Source organism: Phocoena phocoena, chromosome 10, assembly GCF_963924675.1.
Source record: "Phocoena phocoena chromosome 10, mPhoPho1.1, whole genome shotgun sequence".
Taxonomy (NCBI): Eukaryota; Metazoa; Chordata; class Mammalia; order Artiodactyla; family Phocoenidae; genus Phocoena; species Phocoena phocoena.
This window is the reverse complement of record NC_089228.1, coordinates 69,480,209-69,504,797: the sequence shown is the minus strand read 5'-3', so window position 1 is coordinate 69,504,797 and position 24,589 is coordinate 69,480,209. Positions and strand designations below refer to the sequence as shown.

The 24,589-nt window shown below is 41.2% G+C and overlaps 1 protein-coding gene across 1 annotated transcript in view; it reads right to left on the bottom strand.

Annotated features, from left to right (window-relative positions):
• The window catches only part of DNAH8 (dynein axonemal heavy chain 8), a 322,160-nt gene that overhangs the window by 23,431 nt on the left and 274,140 nt on the right, over positions 1-24,589 (bottom strand). Inside the window, exons 85-87 of the mRNA XM_065885438.1 lie at positions 23,018-23,134; positions 21,065-21,166; positions 15,637-15,797 (exon numbers count right to left, since the gene is read on the bottom strand). Coding sequence (XP_065741510.1) covers positions 15,637-15,797; positions 21,065-21,166; positions 23,018-23,134 — 380 coding nt within the window. The remainder of the gene's footprint in view (positions 1-15,636; positions 15,798-21,064; positions 21,167-23,017; positions 23,135-24,589) is intronic.

Below are 24,589 nucleotides of genomic sequence, written 5' to 3'. Positions count from 1 at the left end.
ACTAGCTGATCTCCCTGTGCTATGCAGCTGCTTCCCACTAGCTTTCTATTTTACATTTCGTAGTGTATATATGTCCATGCCACTCTCTCACTTTGTCACAGCTTACCCTTCCCCCTCCCCACATCCTCAAGTCCATTCTCTAGTAGGTCTGTGTCTTTATTCCTGTCTTACCTCTAGGTTCTTCATGACATTTCTTTTTTTCTTAAATTCCATATATATGTGTTAGCTTACGGTGTTTGTCTTTCTCTTTATGACTTACTTCACTCTGTATGACAGACTCCAGGTCCATCCACCTCATTACAAATAGCTCAATTTCGTTTCTTTTCATGGCTGATTAATATTCCATTGTACATATGTGCCACATCTTCTTTATCCATTCATCCGATGATGGACACTTAGGTTGCTTCTATGTCCTGGCTATTGTAAATAGAGCTGCAATAAACATTTTGGTACATGACTCCTTTTGAATTATGGTTTTCTCAGGGTATATGCCCAGCAGTGGGGTTACTGGGTCATATGGTAGTTCTATTTGTAGTTTTTTAAGGAACCTCCATACGGTTCTCCATAGTGGCTGTAGCAATTCACATTCCCACCAGAAGTGCAAGAGTGTTCCCTTTTCTCCACACCCTCTCCAGCATTTATTGTTGCTAGATTTTTTTGATGATGGCCATTCTGACTGGTGTGAGATGATATCTCATTGTAGTTTTGATTTAAATTTCTCTAATGATTAATGATATTGCGCATTCTTTCATGTGTTTGTTGACAGTCTGTATAACTTCTTTGGAGAAATGTCTATATAGGTCTTCTGCCCATTTTTGGATTGGGTTCTTTTTTAGTTATTGAGCTGCTTGTAAATTTTGGAGATTAATCCTTCGTCAGTGGCTTCATTTGAAAATATTTTCTCCCATTTTGAGGGTTGTCTTTTGGTCTTGTTTATGGTTTCCTTTGCTGTGCAAAAGCTTTTAAGTTTCATTAGGTCCCATTTGTTTTTTGTTTTTATTTCCATTTCTCTAGGAGGTGGGTCAAAAAGGATCTTGCTGTGATTTTTGTCATAGAGTGTTCCGCCTATGTTTTCCTCTAAGAGTTTGATAGTTTCTGGCCTTACATTTAGGTCTTTAGTCCATTTTGAGCTTATTTTTGTGTATGGTGTTAGGGAGTGATCTAATCTCATACTTTTACATGTACCTGTCCAGTTTTCCCAGCACCACTTATTGAAGAGGCTGTCCTTTCTCCACTGTACATTCTTGTCTTCTTTATCAAAGATAAGGTGACCATATGTGCGTGGGTTTATCTCTGGGCTTTCTATGCTGTTCCATTAATCTGTATTTCTGTGCCAGTACCATACTGTCTTGATTACTGTACCTTTGTAGTATAGTCTGAAGCCAGGGAGCCAGAATCCTCCAGCTCCATTATTCGTTCTCAAGATTGCTTTGGCTATTCGGGGTCTTTTGTGTTTCCATACAAATTGCGAAATTTTTTGTTCTAGTTCTGTGAAAAATGCCAGTGGTAGTTTGATACGGATTACACTGAATCTGTAGATTGCTTTGGGTAGTAGAGTCATTTTCACAATGTTGATTCTTCCATTCCAAGAACATGGTATATCTCTCCATCTATTTGTATCATCTTTAATTTCTTTCATCAGTGTCTTATAATTTTCTGGATACAAGTCTTTTGTCTCCTTAGGTAGGTTTATTCCTAGATATTTTATTCTTTTTGTTGCAATGGTAAATGGGAGTGTTTTCTTGATTTCACTTTCAGATTATTCATCATTAGTGTATAGGAATGCCAGAGATTTGTGTGCATTAATTTTGTATCCTGCTACTTTACCAAATTCATTGATTAGCTCTAGTAGTTTTCTGGTAGCATCTTTAGGATTCTCTATGTATAGTATCATGTCATCTGCAAAGAGTGACAGCTTTACTTCTGCTTTTCCAAATTGGATTCCTTTTATTTCCTTTTCTTCTCTGATTGCTGTGGCTAAAACTTCCAAAACGATGTTGAATAAGAGTGGTGAGAGTGGGCAACCTTGTCTTGTTCCTGATCTTAGTGGAAATGCTTTCAGTTTTTCACCATTGAGGATGATATTGGCTGTGGGTTTGTCATATATGGCCTTTATTATGTTGAGGAAAGTTCCCTCTATGCCTACTTTCTGCAGGGTTTTTATCATAAATGGGTGTTGAACTTTGTTGAAAGCTTTCTCTGCATCTATTGAGATGATCATATGGTTTTGCTCCTTCAATTTGTTAATATGGTGTATCGCACTGATTGATTTGCGTATATTGAAGAATCCTTGCATTTCTGGAATAAACCCCACTTGATAATGGTGTATGATCCTTTTAATGTGTTGTTGGATTCTGTTTGCTAGTATTTTGTTGAGGATTTTTGCATCTATCTTCATCAGTGATATTGGCCTGTAGTTTTCTTTCTTTGTGACATCCTTGTCCCGTTTTGGTATCAGGGTGATGGTGGCCTCGTAGAATGTGTTTGGGGGTGTTTCTCCCTCTACTATATTTTGGAAGAGTTTGAGAAGCATAGGTGTTAGCTCTTCTCTAAATGTTTGATAGAATTCGCCTGTGAAGCCATCTGGTCCTGGGCTTTTGTTTGTTGGAATTTTTTTTTTTTTTGGCAGCATGCGGGCCCCTCACTGTTGTGGCCTCTCCCGTTGCAGAGCACAGGCTCCGGACACGCAGGCCCAGTGGCCACAGCTCACAGGCCCAGCCGCTCAGCGGCATGTGGGATCTTCCTGGACTGGGGCACAAACCCATGTCCCCCTCATCGGCAGGTGGACTCTCAACCACTGCGCCACCAGGGAAGCCCTGGAATATTTTTAGTCTCAATTTCAGTGCTTGTGATTGGTCTGTTCATATTTTCTATTTCTTCCTGATTCAGTCTTGGCAGGTTGTGCATTTCTATGAATTTGTCCATTTCTTGCAGGTTGTCCATTTTATTGGCATAGAGTTGCTTGTAGTAATCGCTCATGATCTTTTGTATTTCTTCAGTGTCAGTTGTTACTTCTCCTTTTTCATTTCTAATTCTATTGATTTGAGTCTTCTCCCTTTTTTTTCTTGATGAGTCTGGCTAATGGTTTATCAATTTTGTTTATCTTCTCAAAGAACCAGCTTTTAGTTTTATTGATCTTTGCTATTGTTTCCTTCATTTCTTTTTCATTTATTTCTTATCTGATCCTTATGATTTCTTTCCTTCTGCTAACTTTGAGGATTTTTTTGTTCTTCTTTCTCTAATTGCTTTAGGTGCAAGGTTAGGTTGTTTATTCGAGATGTTTCCTGTTTCTTAAGGTAGGATTGTATTGCTATAAACTTCCCTCTTAGAACTGCTTTTGCTGCATCCCATAGGTTTTGGGTCGTCATGTCTCCATTGTCATTTGTTTCTAGGTACTTTCTGATTTCCTCTTTGATTTCTTCAGTGATCACTTCGTTATTAAGTACTGTATTGTTTAGCCTCCATGTGTTTGTATTTTTTACAGATCTTTTCCTGTAGTTGATATCTAGTCTCATAGCGTTGTGGTCAGAAAAGATACTTGATACAATTTCAATTTTCTTAAATTTACCAAGGCTTGATTTGCGACCCAAGATATGATCTATCCTGGAGAATGTTCCATGAGCACCTGAGAAAAATGTGTATTCTGTTGTTTTTGGATGGAATGTCCTATAAATATCAATTAAGTCCATCTTGTTTAATGTACCATTTAAAGCTTGGGTTTCCTTATTTATTTTCATTTTGGATGATCTGTCCATTGGTGAAAGTGGGGTGTTAAAGTCCCCTACTATGAATGTGTTACTGTCGATTTCCCCTTTTATGGCTGTTAGTATTTGCCTTATGTATTGAGGTGCTCCTATGTTGGGTGCATAAATATTTACAATTGTTCTATCTTCTTCTTGGATCGATCCCTTGATCATTATGTAGTGTCCTTCTTTGTCTCTTCTAACAGTCTTTATTTTAAAGTCTATTTTGTCTGATATGAGAACTGCTACTCCAGCTTTCTTTTGGTTTCCATTTGCATGGAATATCTTTTTCCATCCCCTCACTTTCAGTCTGTATGTGTCTCTAGGTCTGAAGTGGGTCTCTTGTAGACAACATATATATGGGTCTTGTTTTTGTATCCATTCAGCCAGTCTGTGTCTTTTGGTGGGAGCATTTAATCCATTTACATTTAAGGTAATTATCGATATGTATGTTCTTATTCCCATTTTCTTAATTGTTTGGGGTTTGTTATTATAGGTCTTTTCCTTCTCTTGTGTTTCTTGCCGAGAGAAGATCCTTTAGCATTTATTGTAAAGCTGGTTTGGTGGTGCTGAACTCTCTAAGCTTTTGCTTGTCTGTAAAGGTTTTAAATTCTCCATCAAATCTGAATGAGATTCTTGCTTGGTAGAGTAATCTTGGTTGTAGGTTTTTCCCTTTCATCATTTTAAATATGTCCTGCCACTCCCTTCTGGCTTGCAGAGTTTCTGCTGAAAGATCAGCTGTTAACCTTATGGGGATTCCCTTGTGTGTTATTTGTTGTTTTTCCCTTGCTGCTTTTAATATTTTTTCTTTGTATTTAATTTTTGATAGTTTGATTAATATGTGTCTTGGTGTGTTTCTCCTTGGATTTATCCTGTATGGGACTCTCTGTGCTTCCTGGACTTGATTGACTATTTCCTTTCCCATATAAGGGAATTTTTCCACTATAATCTCTTCAAATATTTTCTCAGTCCCTTTCTTTTTCTCTTCTTCTTCTGGGACCCCTATAATTCGAATGTTGGTGTGTTTAATGTTGTCCCAGAGGTCTCTGAGACAGTCCTCAATTCCTTTCATTCTTTTTTCTTTATTCTGCTCTGCGTTAGTTATTCCCACTGTTTTATCTTCCAGGTCGCTTATCCTTTCTTTTTCCTCAGTTATTCTGCTATTGATTTCTTCTACAGAATTTTTAATTTCATTTATTCTGTTTTTCATCATTGTTTGTTATCTCCGTAGTTCTTCTAGGTCCTTGTTAATCATTTCTTGTATTTCCTCCATTCTATTTCCAAGATTTTGGATCATCTTTAGTATCATTACTCTGAATTCTTTTTCAGGTAGACTACCTATTTCCTCTTCATTTGTTTGGTCTGGTGGGTTTTTATCTTGCTCCTTCATCTGCTGTGTATTTCTCTGTCTTCTCATTTTGCTTAACTTACTTTGTTTGGGGTCTCCTTTTCCCAGGCTGCAGGTTTGTAGTTCCTGTTGTTTTTGGTGTCTGCCCCCAGTGGGTAAGGTTGGTTCAGTGGGTTGTGTGGGTTTCCTGGTGGAGGGGACTGGTGCCTGTGTTCTGGTGGATGATGCTGGATCTTTCTTTCTGGTGGGCAGGACTGCATCTGGCAGTGTGTTTTGTGATGTCTGTGAACTTATTATGATTTTAGGCAGCCTCTCTGTTAATGGGTGGGGTTGTGTTCCTGTTTTGCTAGTTGTTTGACATGGGGTGTCCAGCACTGGAGCTTGCTGGTCGTTGAGTGGAGATGGGTCTTAGCATTGAGATGGGCATCTCTGGGAGAGCTCTTGCTGACTGATATTATGAGGGGTTGGGAGGCCTCTGGTGGACCACCAATGTCCTGAACTCGGCTCTCCCACCTCAGAGGCTCAGGCCTGACACCTGGCCAGAGCACCAAGACCCTGTCAGCCACACAGCTTGGCCTTCTAAAAATGCCTCAAACATCCACTGCATAGAAGTATGATTTTCTCCTCTTGTAATTCACTCAGGAAAGTTTCTAGAGATCCAGTGGTGTGGGCATGTCAAGTTCTCCCTTTTACAGCCATGAATAAGTTGCTGTATCTGGTCCTCCCTTTCCAGTCCTTGCAGACTGGCTCTATTAGGTCACTCTTCTGACGCTCAGCAAGGCTGCTTACCGCTGCAGTCAGCACCTCATTTCCCACCTTGTCCTGTGCAGTTAGGATGCCTGGCACCTCACAGGGCAAAGCCTGCAGCCGTCCTTGTTTGCGGCATCATGGAACTGAAACACTAGCTCTTCTCCGTTCTCAAGCTGGCTGAGTTCCCAACCTGAGATGCTTCTGTCTTCAGCATTTTTATCAACTGATTGGCAGGTCGAATCATTTTTACAGATTGATTGGCATCAGAATTCAAACCTGCCTGTCCAGACAACCGCATCCTCTCCAAAAGTCATAGCTAAGGTAACTGCAACATGTAAAACCAGGCTTTACATGCTGGATTTTGGGTCGGATATGGTGATTATGAGGGTCCTGTGTCAGAGCAGTAAATGGTTGTAACCCAACCAGAGTTGGGGTATTAACTCCACATGACCTTTAAACATATGAATTACACAATAAGGGCAATAAGATAAAAGGTGATTTTTAACAAATGAAAATTGATTTTGTGTAATTTTACATATAATTTTAATTTTTAAATTAATTTGTGGTGAGTAGCCTCTATTCAGATGTTGTGGTTTTACAGTATCCCAAAAGACATTTATTTTAAAAGTTGAAAGATGAAGATGTCAAGCACATACACAGTTGAACACATGAATAGAAAGCAAAACATTCTGGTAAAATGGCACCAAAGGCACTGGAACCCATTCCTAAATTTTGAAGTATGGTGTTATCCCAGTTTTAAAAAGTCATACGAAGTACAGGAAAAATGCAAATAACTCTAAGCGGGGAAAATCCTATGAAAATAGATGATGGGACAACAAAATGAAGTCATCAAAGGTGAAGGATCCACATGCTGTTATATGCATTTTTCAGAAATCTAATTTCTATGTGATTCATAATATTCCATGATCTCATTGTAGCTTTAGATACAGTGAAGATAGAATATATGGGTGAATTGCTGTATTAGACAAGATGTAGGTGTCACTGTCATTGACATCTTACTAAGTATCATGAAATACAACATTAAATCTCTGACTTTATCATGAACTCCAAGTACCCACATTTCCATTGACTCCTAGGGCTCTCTGTATCCTAAGTCAAACAAACCCCAAGACTAACTCATTGTTTTAATTCTCTCTTTCCCTTCATCTGAACTGTTTCTTGCCCCATCTCCTTTAACAATGTCTTCGCCGAACTGCCCAGCTGCCCAGCTTACGAATTCAGAGATAGCTTCCTCCTGATGTCATATTCCCAGCGCTTCTTGGTTTCCAAGTCCTACTTCCAAATCATTTCTAGCATCCATCTAGAAAATTTCAGCATCTTCATCCCACTGCCTTCAGAACTGCCCCAAACCCTTTCCCATGACACCCAAAATCTTCAAAAGCCAAACCCTGCATTTGCATCAGCCTCGAGGTCAAGTGACACCTCTCTTCAAGCCCCTCTCCCCACCATGCTCTAGGCACATTGGACTCGGTTCTCCACACACATCATACACTTTTACATCCTCATACCCTTCCTTGGATTGTCCCTTTGTGTAGGTGTCCTAATCTATGTCTTTTTCTCTCACTGAGCTTAATTGTTTTATTTATTTATTTTTAATTGTAGATATTGTAGGTGTACAACTTGATGATTTGATATACGAACACATCCTTCCTGCTCATTATCTTCCTCTGTCCTTGCACTCTGTCCTTCTTGCTGCTGTTCCCCCCACCCTCATACTGCAGTCACTTCCTCCCCACCCCTTCTCTAGCCTGAGAACTCCAGCACATCCTTTAAGGTACCACTGTCTCACTAGCTTACTTTGATCCCTGAGCTGGAATTTATTACTCCTTTGCCTTTGCTCTCACAGCAGAGTGTATAATCCCTCCTGATTTTAGAGTTTACCATATCGAATTGCACAACTATCTGTCACTCATGTATCTTCCCTAATAGACAATGAGCTCCAAGGGTAAGGACTGCCTCTTACTGATATTTGTATCCAAGCTGGCTAGAGAGTATGTTCTCAATAAATATTTGTTTATTGAATTGAGGCCAGCTGGCTTGGATTTTTTTTTGTTTTTTTTTTTGTTTTTTTTTGGCGGTACGTGGGCCTCTCACTGTTGTGGTGTCTCCCGTTGCGGAGCACAGGCTCTGGATGCTCTGGACGCGCAGGCTCAGCGGCCATGGCTCACGGGCCCAGCCGCTCCGCGGCACGTGGGAGCCTCCCGGACCGGGGCACAAACCTGCGTCCACTGCATCGGCAGGCGGACCCTCAACCACTGCGCCACCAGGGAAGCCCGGCTTGGATTTTATTAAACCTCAAATATAAAGGAGAGCAATTCTCCAATATTTAAAGGGCATGAAAATTTAATTATTTGTTCCTTCTTATGGTAAAAGTATAGTATGTTATCATTACTATCCATTTCCTGGCACTTTTCCATATACAAAGGGAAATATATATGTATACTCCTCAAAACACAGGCGAATCAGATAGATATAATTTAAATATGATTATATTTAAACACAGATCTTTAAAATTTAAAGAGAAGAAAACGGCAGTAAATTCCCATTCATACTAAGGAAATCCTAGCTCATTCTTTACACCTGTTCTAGCTACAAATAAAAAAGGGGAAAGACCCCATATCTGGGATTCTCAGGAGCTCTCTCGGCTCACCTCCATCTTGAATCTTTTCTGGAAACACGCTCTGCACCAGTGACTGGGTGCCAACAGTGCACACCAGCATGGAAACGACATGCTTGCTCTTGGTTGGCACTGATCACGTTCACCAGCGCTTCAGGGAGGGGTTGATGGATATGCTGCTGCTAGATTTCACCTAAGAAATCAGTTTCATGAGGGTGATTTTATTTTTTATGAGGTGATCTGAAAACAGTCCTCAAGCTATGGATGGGGGCACGAAGCCCTGAAAAGCTGACCCATTTTGCATAAGAACTGGACAAGCTCTCCAGATCGTTGTTCCACCACATATTTTATTAGGCACAGAATGCCAGGGCTGTACAGCTTACCTTTCTTTTTTCCACAAGGTGGTTTTCTGTTTGCAAAGATAGGAAAGGCAGAAGCCTAGTTAGCTAGCTGTAATGGAGAATTGTGAGTACCTCTATGTGCCTCAAAGTCCAAGGGCCTTCAAGAAAACAGTCCCCATAGACACTCTGAGATGAGGAGCAGGAACTATAATACTCCATGAGCTTTGGCCCCGAGATACTTCTAGAAGAAAATCTCTCTTTGGGGTAAATATGGGAAGTGGCTCATATTGGACCTGCAGCTTTGTGGTTTGGGGGAGATGTCTAAGTCATCTCTGTTGGGTGGGATAGTTGGGGTCGAGAACAATAAAATGGGGATTCCCTGGTGGCGCAGTGGTTGAGAGTCCACCTGCCGATGCAGGGGACACGGGTTCGTGCCCCGGTCCGGGAGGATCCCACATGCCGCGGAGCAACTAGGCCCGTGAGCCATGGCCGCTGAGTCTGCACATCCGTAGCCTGTGCTCCGCAATGGGAGAGGCCGCAACAGTGAGAGGCCCGCGTACTACAAAAAAAAAAAGAATAATAAAATGCAAACTAACTAAAAAACAGAACGGTGTATAAAATAAACAATTAACCATCTAATGAGATATTAGTGCACTATCATATCCAAGCCAGCCTAGATTTATATACCTCTTCACACATGAAATATCAATGAGCATAATTTTCTTAATAAAAATCTGGAGCTCAAAAGTCAGCTAACACTAAAAGGAATACAATTAAATTCATCCTGCATAGAAATGAATATAAAAGTTTAATAAGACACTCGCTAAATTTCAGAAGGTAGAAAAATATGCATAACTGCGAATGACTAAAAGTGAAAATAAATAACTGTTTTCGACATTGAGGTAGTTGAATGTGCAGAGTCCTTGGTACCTTATAAATCTAGATAATAAAATGTGAATAAACTATGCATTTTTATGGTCCCTGTCAGCAAGGTATCTAAGCTCTTGGGAGAGATTCTACTTATTTTAAAGCATTTATTCAGATGGATTCCTCCCCCTCTACTTCAGGGATTCTGCATTCTTAAGCAAGGATGGAGGAGAAGGACTTGTGGTCCCATTCCCCAGATTTCCCTCTTCTCTCAAATTTATGGATGCTAACTTCAGAGTGCAGATTCTGATCAGCAGAAACAGAGGGTTCTCTACCACGGCCCAGTTATATCTGGTGGGCCTGACTGGAAGCAAGAGTGTTATTGAATGGGGTGGACAGTCAGGAAAATTAATAAGGATTCTTCTAGCTGACGACATTCACACAGATTTAGCCAGTGAATCTTAGAGAGGTCACCCCCCTCTCTGGCTTCAACTGTTATCTCTGCACAAATGTGCTCAAACCTCTCACCTGGGCTCCAGTCCACGTGATACACTCTATCCCCACTCAGATACATCCCACTCTTTCTTTCCCAACTCAACAACACAAACGGGACTCTGTAATTCCCCCTCAAATGCACTCCTGTTCCCAACTCCTCCACCATCCCAGCTTCCAGACCAGAAATAACAAGGAATCCTTCAGTTCTTTCATTTCACATGGAAGTTGGAGAGTCACTTCTCCTTGGAGTGGGAAGGGTGTAGCTTGGGAGGAGAGCAGGGGTAGGTTTTACCTGGGAAGCTTCGTCCGTTATTGCTTACTGCCCCCTGGTGGCTGGTGGGAGAACAGCGAGGCGCTGGAGCACAGGCCTCCGAGTAGGCGGGCTCAACTGCCAGGAAGAGGGAGGCTAGGGTTACAGTCACCACGTACTTGAGAGACCAGAGGAAAGAAGAATCAAACCTAGGACAAAACTCACTCAGAGGCCAAGAAAATGACCAAACATGGAGCTTCTGAACAAAGGCTACCACCTGAGCAGAAACCAGAAACAGGGCAAGGTCCCTGGAAAGAGGGGAAGCCTCAGTAAGACCCTAGGACAGACCAAGGGGGAAGTTAAGAATGAAGAGAGATCAGAGGAAGGTCACAGGTCTTACAGGCCAGCTAGTTATTTCTAGCAGAAATAATCCTCATTTGAAGCAGAGGTACAGCACTTTTTACTCGACCTCACTTGGTGTGATGAGAGATTGCAAGATCCCAACACTCTACTTTGGGAAAAGACGGCTTATGGCATCTGTAGCATGCCTGCCAGTGATAGCATGTAAGTCTTTGGACAGAGCTGTGAAGAGAGACTTGCCAAAAGACAAAGAAGGCTCGCTGTGCCCCCCTCTATCCAGCAGGCAACAACAGCAAATAGATGAAAACCACAGGAGAGTCTCAGCCATTGCTCTATATTCACTAAAGCCTATCAGCCCCCTTGCGGGACTGGTGCTGCAGCTTCACTCTAGCCTCCACCCCGTCATCATCCTTAATCTCTGCCGGTATCATTGCACACCTGGGTTTATTCACAGGGTCTCCAAGATGGTATCTTAGTCCAAAGAGTCCTTAAGTATAGGAAAACGTGCTCAATTTCACTTAAAATAAGAGGAAGTAAGTTAAAACTATGCCGAGATGCCATTTCTCACTTGTCATATTGGTGAAAAATAAGCTTCACCAACACTCTGTTGATGAGACCGTGAATCATGTTGTTGACTGCGTGACACTGTGCGTGTCATATTGTTGGTGAGAGTGCAAAACAGCATAGCCTTCTGTAAGGGAAATGGAAAATATTCATTAATCCTTGATCTAGCAATCCCACCCGTAGCAATTTACCCTGAAAAATACATCTCCAATAATATGAGAAACCACAAGCATGAGATTATTGAGGAATTACTGGAGATAGCAAAATATTGGGAACAACCTACATGCCCAGCCATGGGAGAATGGATGAATAAACTATGATGCATATAAACAATGGAAGAGCATGCAGCTGTAAAAAAAAAAAAACATCCAGGCATACCTGTTTTATTGTGCTTCGGTTTACTGCACTTCAAAGATACTGCAGTTTTTACAAATGGAAGGTTTGTGGCAACCCTGTGTCAATCAAGTCTATTAGCGCCATTTTTTCCAAAAGCATTTGCTCATTTCATATCTCTGTGTCACGTTGTGGTAATTCTCACAATATCTCTAACTTTTATTTATTATTATTATTATATCTGTTATGGTGATCTGTGATCAGTGACCTTTGATGTTACTACTGCTGAAAGCTCAGATGATAGCATTTTTTAGCAAAAAAGTATTTTAAATTAAGATATGTACATTGTTTTTTAGACATCATGCTACTGCACACTTAGTAGGCTTCAGCATAGTGTAAACATAACGTTTACATGCACTGGGAAACTAAAACAACCATGTGGCTCGTTTTATTGCAATATTCTATTTATAGTGGTAGTCTGCAACCAAACCAGTGATATCTCTGAGGTGTGCCTTTAATGAGGAAGATACCTATGAACATATAGATGATTATAGGATGCACTAAGTGAAAACAGTGAGACACAAAATAATGTACATATATAAGAATAAGTTTAATCAGAGAAGCGAGAGAATGCAGAAACAAAGCAAAACAGTCCAACAAGGCTAAATAATAATAGTGTAGTCATTAAGCGTAGTCAAGGACCTTTAGCTCCTCCTCAAGGGCTGTAGATAATATTCTGAGCTGTATCCTGTGAGCTGTCTTATAGATACTGAAACCCCTACCAGGTGGAAGAAGTTAACTACATGATGACGAAACTGTAGCCATGATATAAGCTGCCACAATTCCGAGAAATGAAAACAAACCGACCCTGGAACTGAAGATTAACCGTACTTCATCAAGATGACGCTGGTCAGACCACTGCATGACCAATTTCAAGATGACTATCAGAGCTGACTGTGCTGTTTCTGCATGTAGTCCCCTCCCTCTGTCTATAAAAGCTCTTGCCCACTGACTGTCAGTGGGGGGAGTCGGCCTTTGGATAGGAGTCTGCCCTCCCCACTGGCTGCCAGCATCCGAAATAAAGCAAACTTTCCTTTCCACCCACTTGCTTCTTTATTGGCTTTTGAGTGGCGAGAAGCTGGACCCCACTTTCGGTAACATCAGTGTAATTTGGAGCAAATGAGTAAACATATTGAAGCTGCTGGGAACCAGGGTTCTCCCCGAGGGAGAAAGGAGATAATGAGGGAGGACAAGGAAGAACCCTGAGGTGTACAATTGGTATTGGAGTTACAGTATGAGCTCATAATGTTTTAAAAAATACGTATTTCCTAGCTCTGTCCACTCAGAGGGTCTATAAGCACACACACACACACACACACACACACACAGATGTGGTTATGTATGGATATAGCTGTAGATATATAAATATACAGAGATGTAAATATAGAACAAGAAAAAGCTAATGGAACAAAATGTTAACAACTGGTGAACCAAGGTGAAGGGTATACAGGTGTTCACTGTACTTGCAACTTTTCTGAGGGTTTATAATAGTTGAAGATAAAAATCAAGGGAAAAAAATAGTTTGTCTTTATCATTTCCTCCCATCTGGATTACAAGTTGGTTGCCCTTCTCTGGGCTTTTTCTAGCTCTGGTTTCTCTCTCTTGAGAGCTGGTGACCAGAACTGCCTACAGTAATCCAGGCACAGGAATGCCATCCCTGTAAGTCAGGGTGAGGGGCTTCCAATCTTGTTTCATATACTCCTTGGTAGGATCCTGTAGTACCAGACAGGATCAGATTCTCCAGGTACCAGCTATGGTGACTCCTCGGGCTCTTGCCAAGGATGGAATCAAAGTTTAGAGCCCTCATATGTGAACCACTCCAATCGCTAATTTACAAGTGCATTAAAACTTATTAGCCATTTTTCTGCCCACTTGCGTGAACTCATGAAATCTTTCCATGGACTATCCCCAGTTATTAGATTCTCCGCAGCCTAGGAGAATTTAGTATTGCTGATGCACTCAACAAATATCCCCTGAGTATCAGGCACTATTTAGCACTGGAGGTACAGCAGTGAAAAAAGACAAAAGTTTCAGACATAATGGAGTTTATGTTAGTGATGGTAGGTAGATGACAGCAAATAAATAAGTAAAGAGTTGGTGATACAATTGATAGGAACAAAGCAGGCAAGGAGGATGGAGTCTGGGGTGGGGGTTAGGGAGTGGTTTGCAATTTTTAAATAAGACCGCCAGGGAAGACGTCATTGAAAAGGTGACATTTAAGCAAAGACCGGAAGAGGTGAAAAGGTGAGCCACAGTGATACCTGGGGGCAGGATGTTCCAGGAAGTACAAGTATCCTGTGGTGGGAGCCGTCTGGCCTGACTAACAGGAAGCTAGCGGAAGCTGGAGCTGAGTGGCGAGAGTGAGGGAGAGGGGAGAAGGAGACCAGGCCATGAGGGGCGGGGCAGATGGTATTACTGGGCCTTGTAGGTCACCTGTAGGTCATTGTCAGCTTTTGCCCTTGACTTGAAGACAGGAGCCTCAGGAGGGTTCTGGGCAGAGAAGTGACGTGGTCTGACTCACATTTCTAAAGTCTTAGCTAAAGTAAAACTCCTTCCCTGTGTGTTCTCTTTCAGACAATGTTGATTCACGAACGGATCTCTGAGGACGCCTTTTTCTTTCTTCATTTCAAAAGTCTCCTGCTAACTGATAACAGACTCTTCAAATAATAGCTAGAGCCGCCACCGAAGTACCATCACGGTTCTGTCACGGGGTCTGAAACGAGTGATGGCCATTCGTGGGTCTTTGGGGGTCACGCCCACATCTTTGAAGGTGAAAAGAGGCATGGGAGAGATTAGAGGCTATGGAGAAGTGAGAATGAATGTGGGGGACACATAGGCCAGGAGGCCAAGCCTCGTGCTGGGGCGGGGAGCATGCTCAGGGTGGAGACACAATGCAATGGAAGCAAACAGGACTCTGTGATGTTGGGCGAGGGCAGGGAACCAGAGGGTGGAGATGTCCGTGCCCCACTGCAGCGCTGCTGAAGTGGCCACAGCACGTGAGTGACCAGGAGAGAGGCACAGTGCACTCCTCTCAGCTGTCACAGCTTAGAATCTACCACAGGAGTCTTGGTTTCTTCCATTTCCTGAAACCAGCCACTCTGCTGGACATAAACTTTGTGGTCTTTGGCCAGTGAGCCCAAGGCATGACCATCCAGGGAGACCCTCAGCTGGGGTTTCTTAGAGCCCTCTCTGTGGAGCTGGGTGGTCTTGTGTTCAGGTAGGGGTCTCTGGAGAGATGAGGGGTGAGATCTCATCCAAAGGACGGGTCTGAGAAGGGGCCTGGGACTTGGATGCAGGCCTTATCTCTTCCCTCACCACCTCTTACCACAGTGACTGGAGCAGGGACATCACTCTGAGCCTTTCCTCCTGAGCTCTGTGTCTGTGTTCCTGTGTTCCTGTGCTCGCTGCTTCGTGCCCTCCATGGGCAGGTATTTACAGAAGGATGCAGGTGAGCAAGTAAGGGGAGAGGGACCATCAAAACAGAAATACAAGTCCTCCTCCTCTGTCTACCCTCCTGGCCCTTTACGGTTCTTTTTATGACCATTATTTTTTATTAGGTTTTTTGATGTAAAAGGCAAAGAACTGGGACGCTACTGTCTTATCAGACCAATGGCATCAAGACCAGTAACACCAACTGGTTTTATGACACGACAGAGGAGAAACAATCAATGCATAAATTAGAGCTTTTAACATTGTTATCAACTCTGGAGCAGTAGGATTTAGTGACCAGGAGCAGGCCAAGATACGACAAAATTGTAATTGCGAGATAGGAAGTGATAGGAAGTGACACTATTTTTCACAGTCAAATAAAAAGAAGGGAAAGGAGAAAATGAAATGCACAGTCTTTGCCAGGCTAGGTTACAAATTAAAAAATGCCAGGAACTTACGTGATATCGGCATTAGGGTGAAGCCCAAAGACTTCGGGGTTATCTAGGGATGGCAATGACTGGATGTATTCAAAATACTGGTCCAAGGTTTTGCACACGGGGATTTTATACCCGGTATAAAAACAGAATGATGGTTCAAACATCTTCTCACTGAACCAGACCTATATGGGAGAGAAAACAGGAGAAATAAAATTGATGAACATCTAAATGAAAACCCAAAACTGCTACTATCAACGAGATAGGGTCACCTTATTTCCATCTTAATCATTTTTTATATTGGGTTTGAAAGTATCTTAACAAAACCGCTGATAGTATAATTAGACATAGATTAAGAAAAGAGAGAGGCCACAACACAAAAACAATGAAACCCGGTCTTTGTTTAACACCAAAGAAGATACTTTCTAAGGGCGAGGAGGAGAGAGCCAGCCTTGCAAGCCCACCCTCTGCTGAAGTAATCTGATGACCCTCGAGCTCACTTTAAAGAGACGTGGGAATGTACTGCAGAAGCAATAACCAGACACATGAGAGCATATCTGGGCATTTTCACCGCCTCCTTTCTCCCCGCAAACAGGGCTCATGCCTGGGGGCTTATGTTGTGCTCAGTGTGGCTCACAGTGGCGCTGAGCACTGCACACAAGCAGGAAAACTTCCTACAAACGTCTCCCTTCCCACCCTGAGCTGGAGAGCTCCCTCTGTTAATTAAGTTATGTCCCTGGACACAAGAACCAGATATATCCAACCATCTTACTGTTTTCCTTAAGACATCCCTTTCTCATTCTATATGAACTGATTATCTGTAAGGTAACAGTGAGAGAACAGATATATATTTGGTGTGAATAGACTTATTCTGAAGAGGAAAAAAAAATGCTGAATGCCTGTGAGCTTCATTTGAGGCAATAACTTCTGTGTCTAACGGAGTGATTTTCCCAGTAGGGAGGGAAATAATGGGATGGTGGGAGGAGCAGAAATGCAGGCAGGATGTCTGAATCACTCAGAGGACTCCACGTGAAAAGAGAGGGGGATCGTGCCTTCCTTCGGTCGGTCACACTTTCTCTAGTATCTTCCCTCCATATCCTTCTTCTTCCAGCTCTTTTTAGGTCCAGTGATTGTTCTGAAATACCCTGTGTACTGGTTTTCTTCATTTTTTACTCATCACAGTTCTATCCTATTCAACTCCTGTCCACAAGGCCTTGAGCTTAGAAAAGGAACGGAATGCAAAGATGAGACACACACAGTCCTTTCCTTCAAGGAGCTTGTGACACAGTAGAGAGATAAGCCAGTTACATAATAACCACAAGATAAAGTGCACGAAGGTAAGAGACAGAGGAAATAGAAATAAGCAAAGTACTAAGGAGGCTTAAAGCCAAGAAGAAAGAATAGCCAGATGGATGTCAGGTAAAGCTTTATCTAGGAGGTAAGCCTTGAAGGATAGAATTTTGACAAAGGAACTTGTCAAAGAGACCACACACGCAAAAAAACTGACGCAAAAATGTGAGGCAGGGCTTCCCTGGTGGCACAGTGGTTGAGAGTCTGCCTGCCGATGCAGGGGATACGGGTTCGTGCCCCGGTCCGGGAAGATCCCACATGCCGTGGAGCGGCTGGGCCCGTGAGCCATGGCCGCTGAGCCTGCGCATCCGGAGCCTGTGCTCCGCAACGGGAGAGGCCACAACGGTGAGAAGCCCGCGTACCGAAAAAAAAAAAAAAAAAAAATGTGAGGCAGGTTGGGTAAATGATGAAATCACTGTATTTACCCTAAGGTAAATATAATGCAGTGGTAAGAGATCGGACAGAAAAAGGGAAGTGAGGTCACATTGTGGATGACTATGGATATCAGGGTGAGGACTAGTGCTTAACTTAAAAAATGGGGAGCAGTTGAAAGTCATTAAAGAAAAACAGTGCTATGATTTTGGTCATTATTTATAAAGATTAGTTTTTTAGGGATGTGGATGACTAGGGGGGGCAAAGGCCATGGGGTCTTCAGCACACAGACAACAAATGACCACACTGAGTTTTGTGTTGCCAGATGACATATGTGTATAAAAGGAAAATGAAGTTTCCTCTTGTTTTTCCACTACTTTATTTATAAAGTACAAAAGTATAAATTGTAAATCCACAAATAGCTAGACTCAAAAACACAAAAGTAGTTGAGTTTCACCAAATTTGGAGGACGTTTTTGGTATAATCAAAATACAGAGTATGAAGTCTACATGGAATTACTTTGGGAGACTCTAGAAGGTACCCTACAAAAATAAGCAGTCATCCTCCAAGGACAATGAATAAGGTTCTACAATTGGTTTTAAGGGAGACATACCATAAGATGCTGAGAACAGAGAAAACAAATAAGGGTTCAAAGATAAGCCCCAAATTGAAAGTCACAGGGAAAGAGGATCCCATCTGAAGGCACCGGTTTACAACTGAAGTGATCTTCACTCAGGCAATTCCGGATAACATGGTCGGGGTAAAGGGGCAGCAGAGGACAGGCCTTTGCCTCCCTAGTCATTCACATTCTATGTCTATTTGAAGAAATTTATTAAGCTGAATGTTTACGTTTTTCTATACTGGGCTATCTTACATATTTTTTTTAAAGTAGGTTAAAATTTTTTTTTTAATTTATTAAGCAAATACTAAGTAAAGGTCAATTCCCTTTCCTCATCTTCCTTGACCTCTCTCAGTTGACATTTCTTCTTTCTCAATACATTAAAATACTCGGGGCCTTGTCCTTAGCTTCTTTTTTTTTTTCCCTTCCCTTTCTCTACACTTTCTTCTTAGATGATGATCTCATCTAATATCTTGACTTTAAATGCCATCTGTATAAGACAAATTCCAAATCTTTTTCTCCAGCCCTGAGCTCCACACCTGTAAATCCAACTGCCTTGTTTATCTTCATTCATTCTCTTATTCAACAAATATTTACTGAGCGCCTACTATGTGAAAGATTCCATTCCAGGTGCTGGGAATTTGGTAGTGATGTAAACAAGCAAAGTGCCTGCCCTTATGGAGCTTACAGTCTTGGACAACTGCACTTGGGTGTCCAGTAAGCATCTCAAAGTTTACATGATCAAAACAGAATTCCTAATTTCTACCCCCAGCCAATAAAACTCATTTTTTCCCTGCAGTTCTTTCCCTTCTCTGTAAATAGTCCCATTCTCCATCTAGTTGCTTAGGTCAAAACTAGGAGTGATCCTTGACCAACCCCCTTCCTTCCCCATCAGCATTCTGCTGGTAGTATCCGTACAATATATCCAGAATCTAACCACCTCTCACAGTCTCCAGTGCCAAAACTCCAATTTTTGGTACTTGTACAGTTATTCTAACACAAAGTATGCTTACTAAGACATCTTTTTTTTTTTCTCTTTTGAACCTCAGATACAGAGGTGAGTTTATCATACTCCTGCATTTTATTATTCTCATGACTCTAGACCCTTTTTATTTTAGTTTCTCCCTCTTCAGCCCTGATATCCACTCCCAGCCTCCTTCCCTTTGAGGGCTTCTGTTTAAAGATATTGATGTACGTCCTTGAATTCACGTATTTATCCTTGAGAAATACACATGCACCACTTTACAGATCTCATTTTATTTTTTAAAGCTCTGCACTCAACACTATGTTCCTAAGATCTATGCATGACGTCATATGGATCATTTCTTCCAAGTGCTGCATTGTATTCCATGATAGGCATCTATAACATTTAACTCATCTGTTCCTCTGTGACAGACTCCCAGGTTGCTTTCCACTTCCCACTATCCCAAACAATACTATGAATAATATCTTTGTACATGTCCACAGACTTGTCTGAGAATTCCTCTGGGACATACACTCAAGAGTGGGATACACTCAAGAATGGGATTCTGGTTCAGAGGGTAGTCATATCATACACGCTTCTTTTTTTTTTTTTTTTTAAATCATCTTAGTTTGGCCATACTGCACGGCATGTGGGATCTTAGTTCCCCAACCAGGGATTGAACCTGCGCCCATCCTGCAGTAGAAGCGTGGAATTTTAGCCACTGGACTGCCAGGGAAGTCCCATACATGCTTCATATGACTAAGTGCCACCGGACTGCGCCCTTGAAGGGTGTGCAATAGTATTACATGTGCTCACCCACTATTGCTTATCTATTCTCTTAGGCTTCTTATCTATTCTTTTAGGCTTCTTCGGCCTCACAGTGGATGCTGTAATGCGCTACCAGATCCTTCTCCAGGACCTAGGCACTCGCTCCCCCAGCTGTCTGGAGTACTGGCTACTGAAGGCTCACAACATTGTCCCTCCCAGGAATTGCCCTGGCAGAAAGGAGCTGCCTCAACCAAGATCATGCCCTGGGGGAAGGGATGACCCACAAGCAGATCTCCATCTCAGAGTCTGTTTCTGGAGAACCCAACCTATGATGGTCACCTGCAGCTCCACACACAATATTGTCATGACATTTTTATACAAATCCATTCGTGGGCTTTTTCTAGAAATGTTCTGGGATGTTTACCCAGGATACTTAGTTTCAGTAAATCTTGCCCAATTGCTTCCCCAGAGATCTGTACCAGATCTGCCTCCACACATCCTTACCAACGCTTATCATCCACCTTTCTCCACATTCAGCTTTAAGAAAAACTTGCAAATACTAGTAAGGGTTGAAAAAAAATTCAGATTTCTGGTCAACCTCCAGTTTACCAAAATACCCTCAAAGCTTATGCCTTGTTGTTGAGGTCTTAATTTTGTTAAAAGGGGAAAAAAAATCAAAGAATTAACAACTTAGATCCTAATATAAAGAACTCAGATAACGGTAAAATACTTCTATATCTGATTTTTTTCCGCTCAGGTAATGTATTTTGCTTCTTTAACGTGTAAATGTTTTAGGAATAACTTGAATCCGGTAGATGTACTTATACTATTCACCCTTGATGTGAAAGCCAGAATTGCTAAGAATAATATTCTCTAGAAAATGTTTACCCACATGATATATGCAGATTTTACTGGGAACAGAGGAAAAAATGAACACTTCATCAATTTTCAATTGTCTGTCCTAATGGAAAGAGATGAGAAAACTCAAATTTTGGTTCATTCTCCAATCACTTATCTTGGGGCTTCAAATCGCCCTGAAGCCTTGCAATCAGAGGAAAAGGCAGAGGTATTATGTCCAGTATTTTTATAGGAGGGGAAGTGGGGAGAGACCGTGGACATGAGCAGCTAATCTATACAGGAGAAGATCCATAGACCATTGAGAGTTGACCTTTGCTCTGTCCTGGACCACAAGTAGATTGTTAGTTGGTTTGGTTGGGTTTGGTTTGGTTTGGTTGGCTGATTCTTTTCAGCAGCTCTGCTCTATATTTTTTTTCCTTTTAAGTTTGGCTTACCTGCTACAAACAAAAAATATTCTTGTTTAATAGGAAGGTGCAATGAGATGTACATCCATGCTTTTTTTTTTTTCTAAACTGACTTACTCTAGCGAAGCAATTAAGCAGACGTTTATCAAAGTCATCCGTGACTCTGCCCCCATACTGTACTTCTCCGATCATGTACCGAACAGTACTCCACGACACGCCCTTTATTAAAAACAGAAAAGGATTTTTCATTGTCAACCCAAACAAATAGTTCTAAACATTTTGGATCTTCCTCTAAAAGAAAGGTCTGGAAAAGGAAGCACTAGCTAGACTGCATTTAAAATTACTCATTATCTTATATTAATAACTCTTTTGCTCTTACATGACTGGAACGGCTATGGTTTGTTCACCAAAGAAAAATCTACAGTACTGAACGTTGGTGAATATATTGCTCATTGATTATTTAAAATAGGGGGAAAAGAAGACTATTTTTCAATCTGTGGATGTAATTGTCTGTAATACTCATTACAGTAATGCCAAGCTGTTAGAGAAGAAAAAAGTCACGTTTAGTGAAGAAAGGAGAAAAATCAAGTAATCAATGCTCTAATATGCTTTCTTAGTAATATATTTTCTGAAACAGTATAAGAACAACTAGAACATTATTCACAAGATTTTTCTACAGTGCAATCCTTTCCTGTTTCATTATGTGAGCTATGACTACATCAAAATATTTATCAATTTCCATAGCAATCTTACACTAGCAATACATTTCAGATAGTAATAGTTTTTTTATTTTAAAAGATGCTTCAATACATTTGGGGTAGGAGAAGTAAGGATGCTTAATTTTTATTTAATTTCTCTTGGTCAAAATTTTATTTTTCAGCTTCATTGCCTTTCAAAGCAACTATTTCAAGGTAACTGTCATTTGTATATACCAAAATGATAAACAGTCCCAGAATACGAACCCATATGATACAATTTTTCATCAAAATGTCCTACTCAATTTAACATCCCTTTGTAATTTCTAAGAAAAATTATGGTTTGATTCTAGATGTCCCCCCTACCCGGAAATAATTCATCATGGCTCACTGTCATCATACTGATACTGCAGAAGGTATGATTATCTTTGAGATATACTATGAGAAGGAAAAGAGGGAGAGACGACAGGAAACTTGTATTTATTGAGCCCTGATTATGTACCATACACTGTGCTTTCACAAATGCTAGCCCATTTATTCCTCAAGAAAACCATGGCCATTTTATAGATGAGGAAACAGGCTCTGAGAGGCTCATAAAATTCCTCAAGATCATGGAAAAAACAGATTTCCAACTCCTTGCAACACTTGTGTGAAAGGACAACTGGGTTTGTGTTCTTCGCTCGGTGACCTTGAGGAAGTCCCTTGTCTTCTCTTGTCTAGTACGTCATCAGTAAAATGGGGATCATAGTAACACCTTGGGTATCTACCTCACTGAGTTGTGAAAATAAAAACGAGACCCTGCACATGCGAGCACTTTGAAAACTGTGAAGTGTTACACAAGGATCAGTGACCATTATTCAAATCATTGCTATTTATCTGCATAAGCTTAAGTGTCTGTTAAGATGTGACTTAAGGTACAAAAGAACTTTTACATGGGCTGGGAGATATTCTCATTTCTGAGGATTCTGAGGAAGCATGAGTGAGATAAAGGAAGAAAAGTCTGATTTAAGGTATATATTCTCTTGAAGTACACTGTGGCACTTGGATGTGACATGAAGAAGGCTGTGGTGTTTCTCAACACAATGAGTTCCTTTGTCAGGGCTCTGCCTCTGTTGTGCATGTCCTCAGGAAAGAGAGAGATTGGGTGGAGGGGGACACAAGTGTGAGATGGAGAGTCCCAGTGTGCTCCTATGGGCAGTAGGGGTGTGAGTGGAAATGGCTGGACCAGTAAACAGGTGATTGGAATGATTGGTCTCCTTTGGGAGAGCTGGGGGGAACCTCAGCAGAGCCACTGCATATCCCAGACTGGGAATGTCTGTAGAACTTTGATTTAAGGATGGCAATGAAGACAGAAAAAAGAAACAATTTCACTCACTTTCTTAATATCGCATTCATCAAGGTGATTCTGAATAAACTGAACGCTGGCTGAAAAGTCAGCAGAATTGAATTCATAAGGAATATTCCATCCTAAGGGACCAAATTTGCGTCGCTCCTTAAAAACAACAGAGAAAAGTAATTGAGCAAGAGTTTTAAATTGTATTGCAGCTGATACCTGTTTTTATTATTAAAACATAAAGTACAGTAAAATTAAGGCATGATATTGAAATAAGTTGACATCATAAAAGAACAGTATATGATTTTGGATACAGTAACAAATAGAGATATTACTCCTTGGCTCTAGAAGGCTTTCAAGAGCAAATCTCCAAATATTTGCCAAATTGGAGTTCTTGGGTTTAAAAAGTGTAGGTCTCCATTGTCAACTCAAAAAGTGCAGTAGGTGCTCAATAAAAATCTGTTGAATGAATTAATTTATTCTAAACTGGACTGTTGAAAGTTTCAAATGTTAAATGCAAGGGTTTGAATTTCAGTTTTTTAAGGTGAATGACTTAAGCACTCAAGGGCATTTAGACTTCCTGCTAGTTTCACTTTGTAATCTTGCAGTTTCAGATTTTGCAAACTAAACATTTTCTATGGTAAAACATGACATCTCTCTCTCTTAAAACATTCATATTGCCTTCATTTGTCGCTCCTGTGAAACAGCGGCTGTTTCAAATCACCAAATTACTCATAAATAATCAAATGAGGCTCAGGCCAAATGACTCAATTGCTTTGATATTCTGGAGACCATTTTAAAGGTATGTGAGTGTTAGAACTGATATTTCCAGGCCGTCATCACCTAGTACACAACACGGATTAATTCAAACATTACCATACCATCAGCTTGCCCTGCCTCAGCACACAATCAGTCTCTCTAAGAAAGGTCCAATTATTTATTCAGGTTAGCTCCCAGAACTTTGACCCTGGTGCCTCTCCATATGGAGAGTAGAATTCTAATACATCTATGGGAAGATGTAATTCTACTTCTCTACCTCTAAATGTATACTAACTTTTCTCTCTTTTGCCTTCCCTAACCCAACACACACACACACAAACACACACACACACACGCACCACACACTGTTTTCACAAGCCATCCCAATACTTCTTCTTGCAGCTGTTCCATGCTTTAGATCTTGAATAACACTACCATTTAAAGGAATCTAAATGAATTGCAGTTTGGACAAATTCATGGACAAGTCAGAAAAGAAATTGAGATACTGAGAAGCTTTAATTACTGATTTTTTTAGGATATGCTTTTAAGACTTTTTTATATAAATTTATTTTATTTATTTTTGGCTGCGTTGAGTCTTCATTTCTCCAAGCAGTCTTCCTCTAGTTGCGTTGAGCAGGGACTACTCTTCTTCCTTGCAGTACACGGGCTTTTCATTGTGGTGGCTTCTCTTGTTGCAGAGCTTGGGCTCTAGAGCACAGGCTCAGTAGTTGTGGCGCATGGGCTTCGTTGCTCCACGGCATGTGGGATCTTCCTGGACCAGGGCTCGAACCCATGTCCCCTGTATTTGCAGGCAGATTTTTAACCACTGTGCCACCAGGAAGTCCTCTTTTAAGA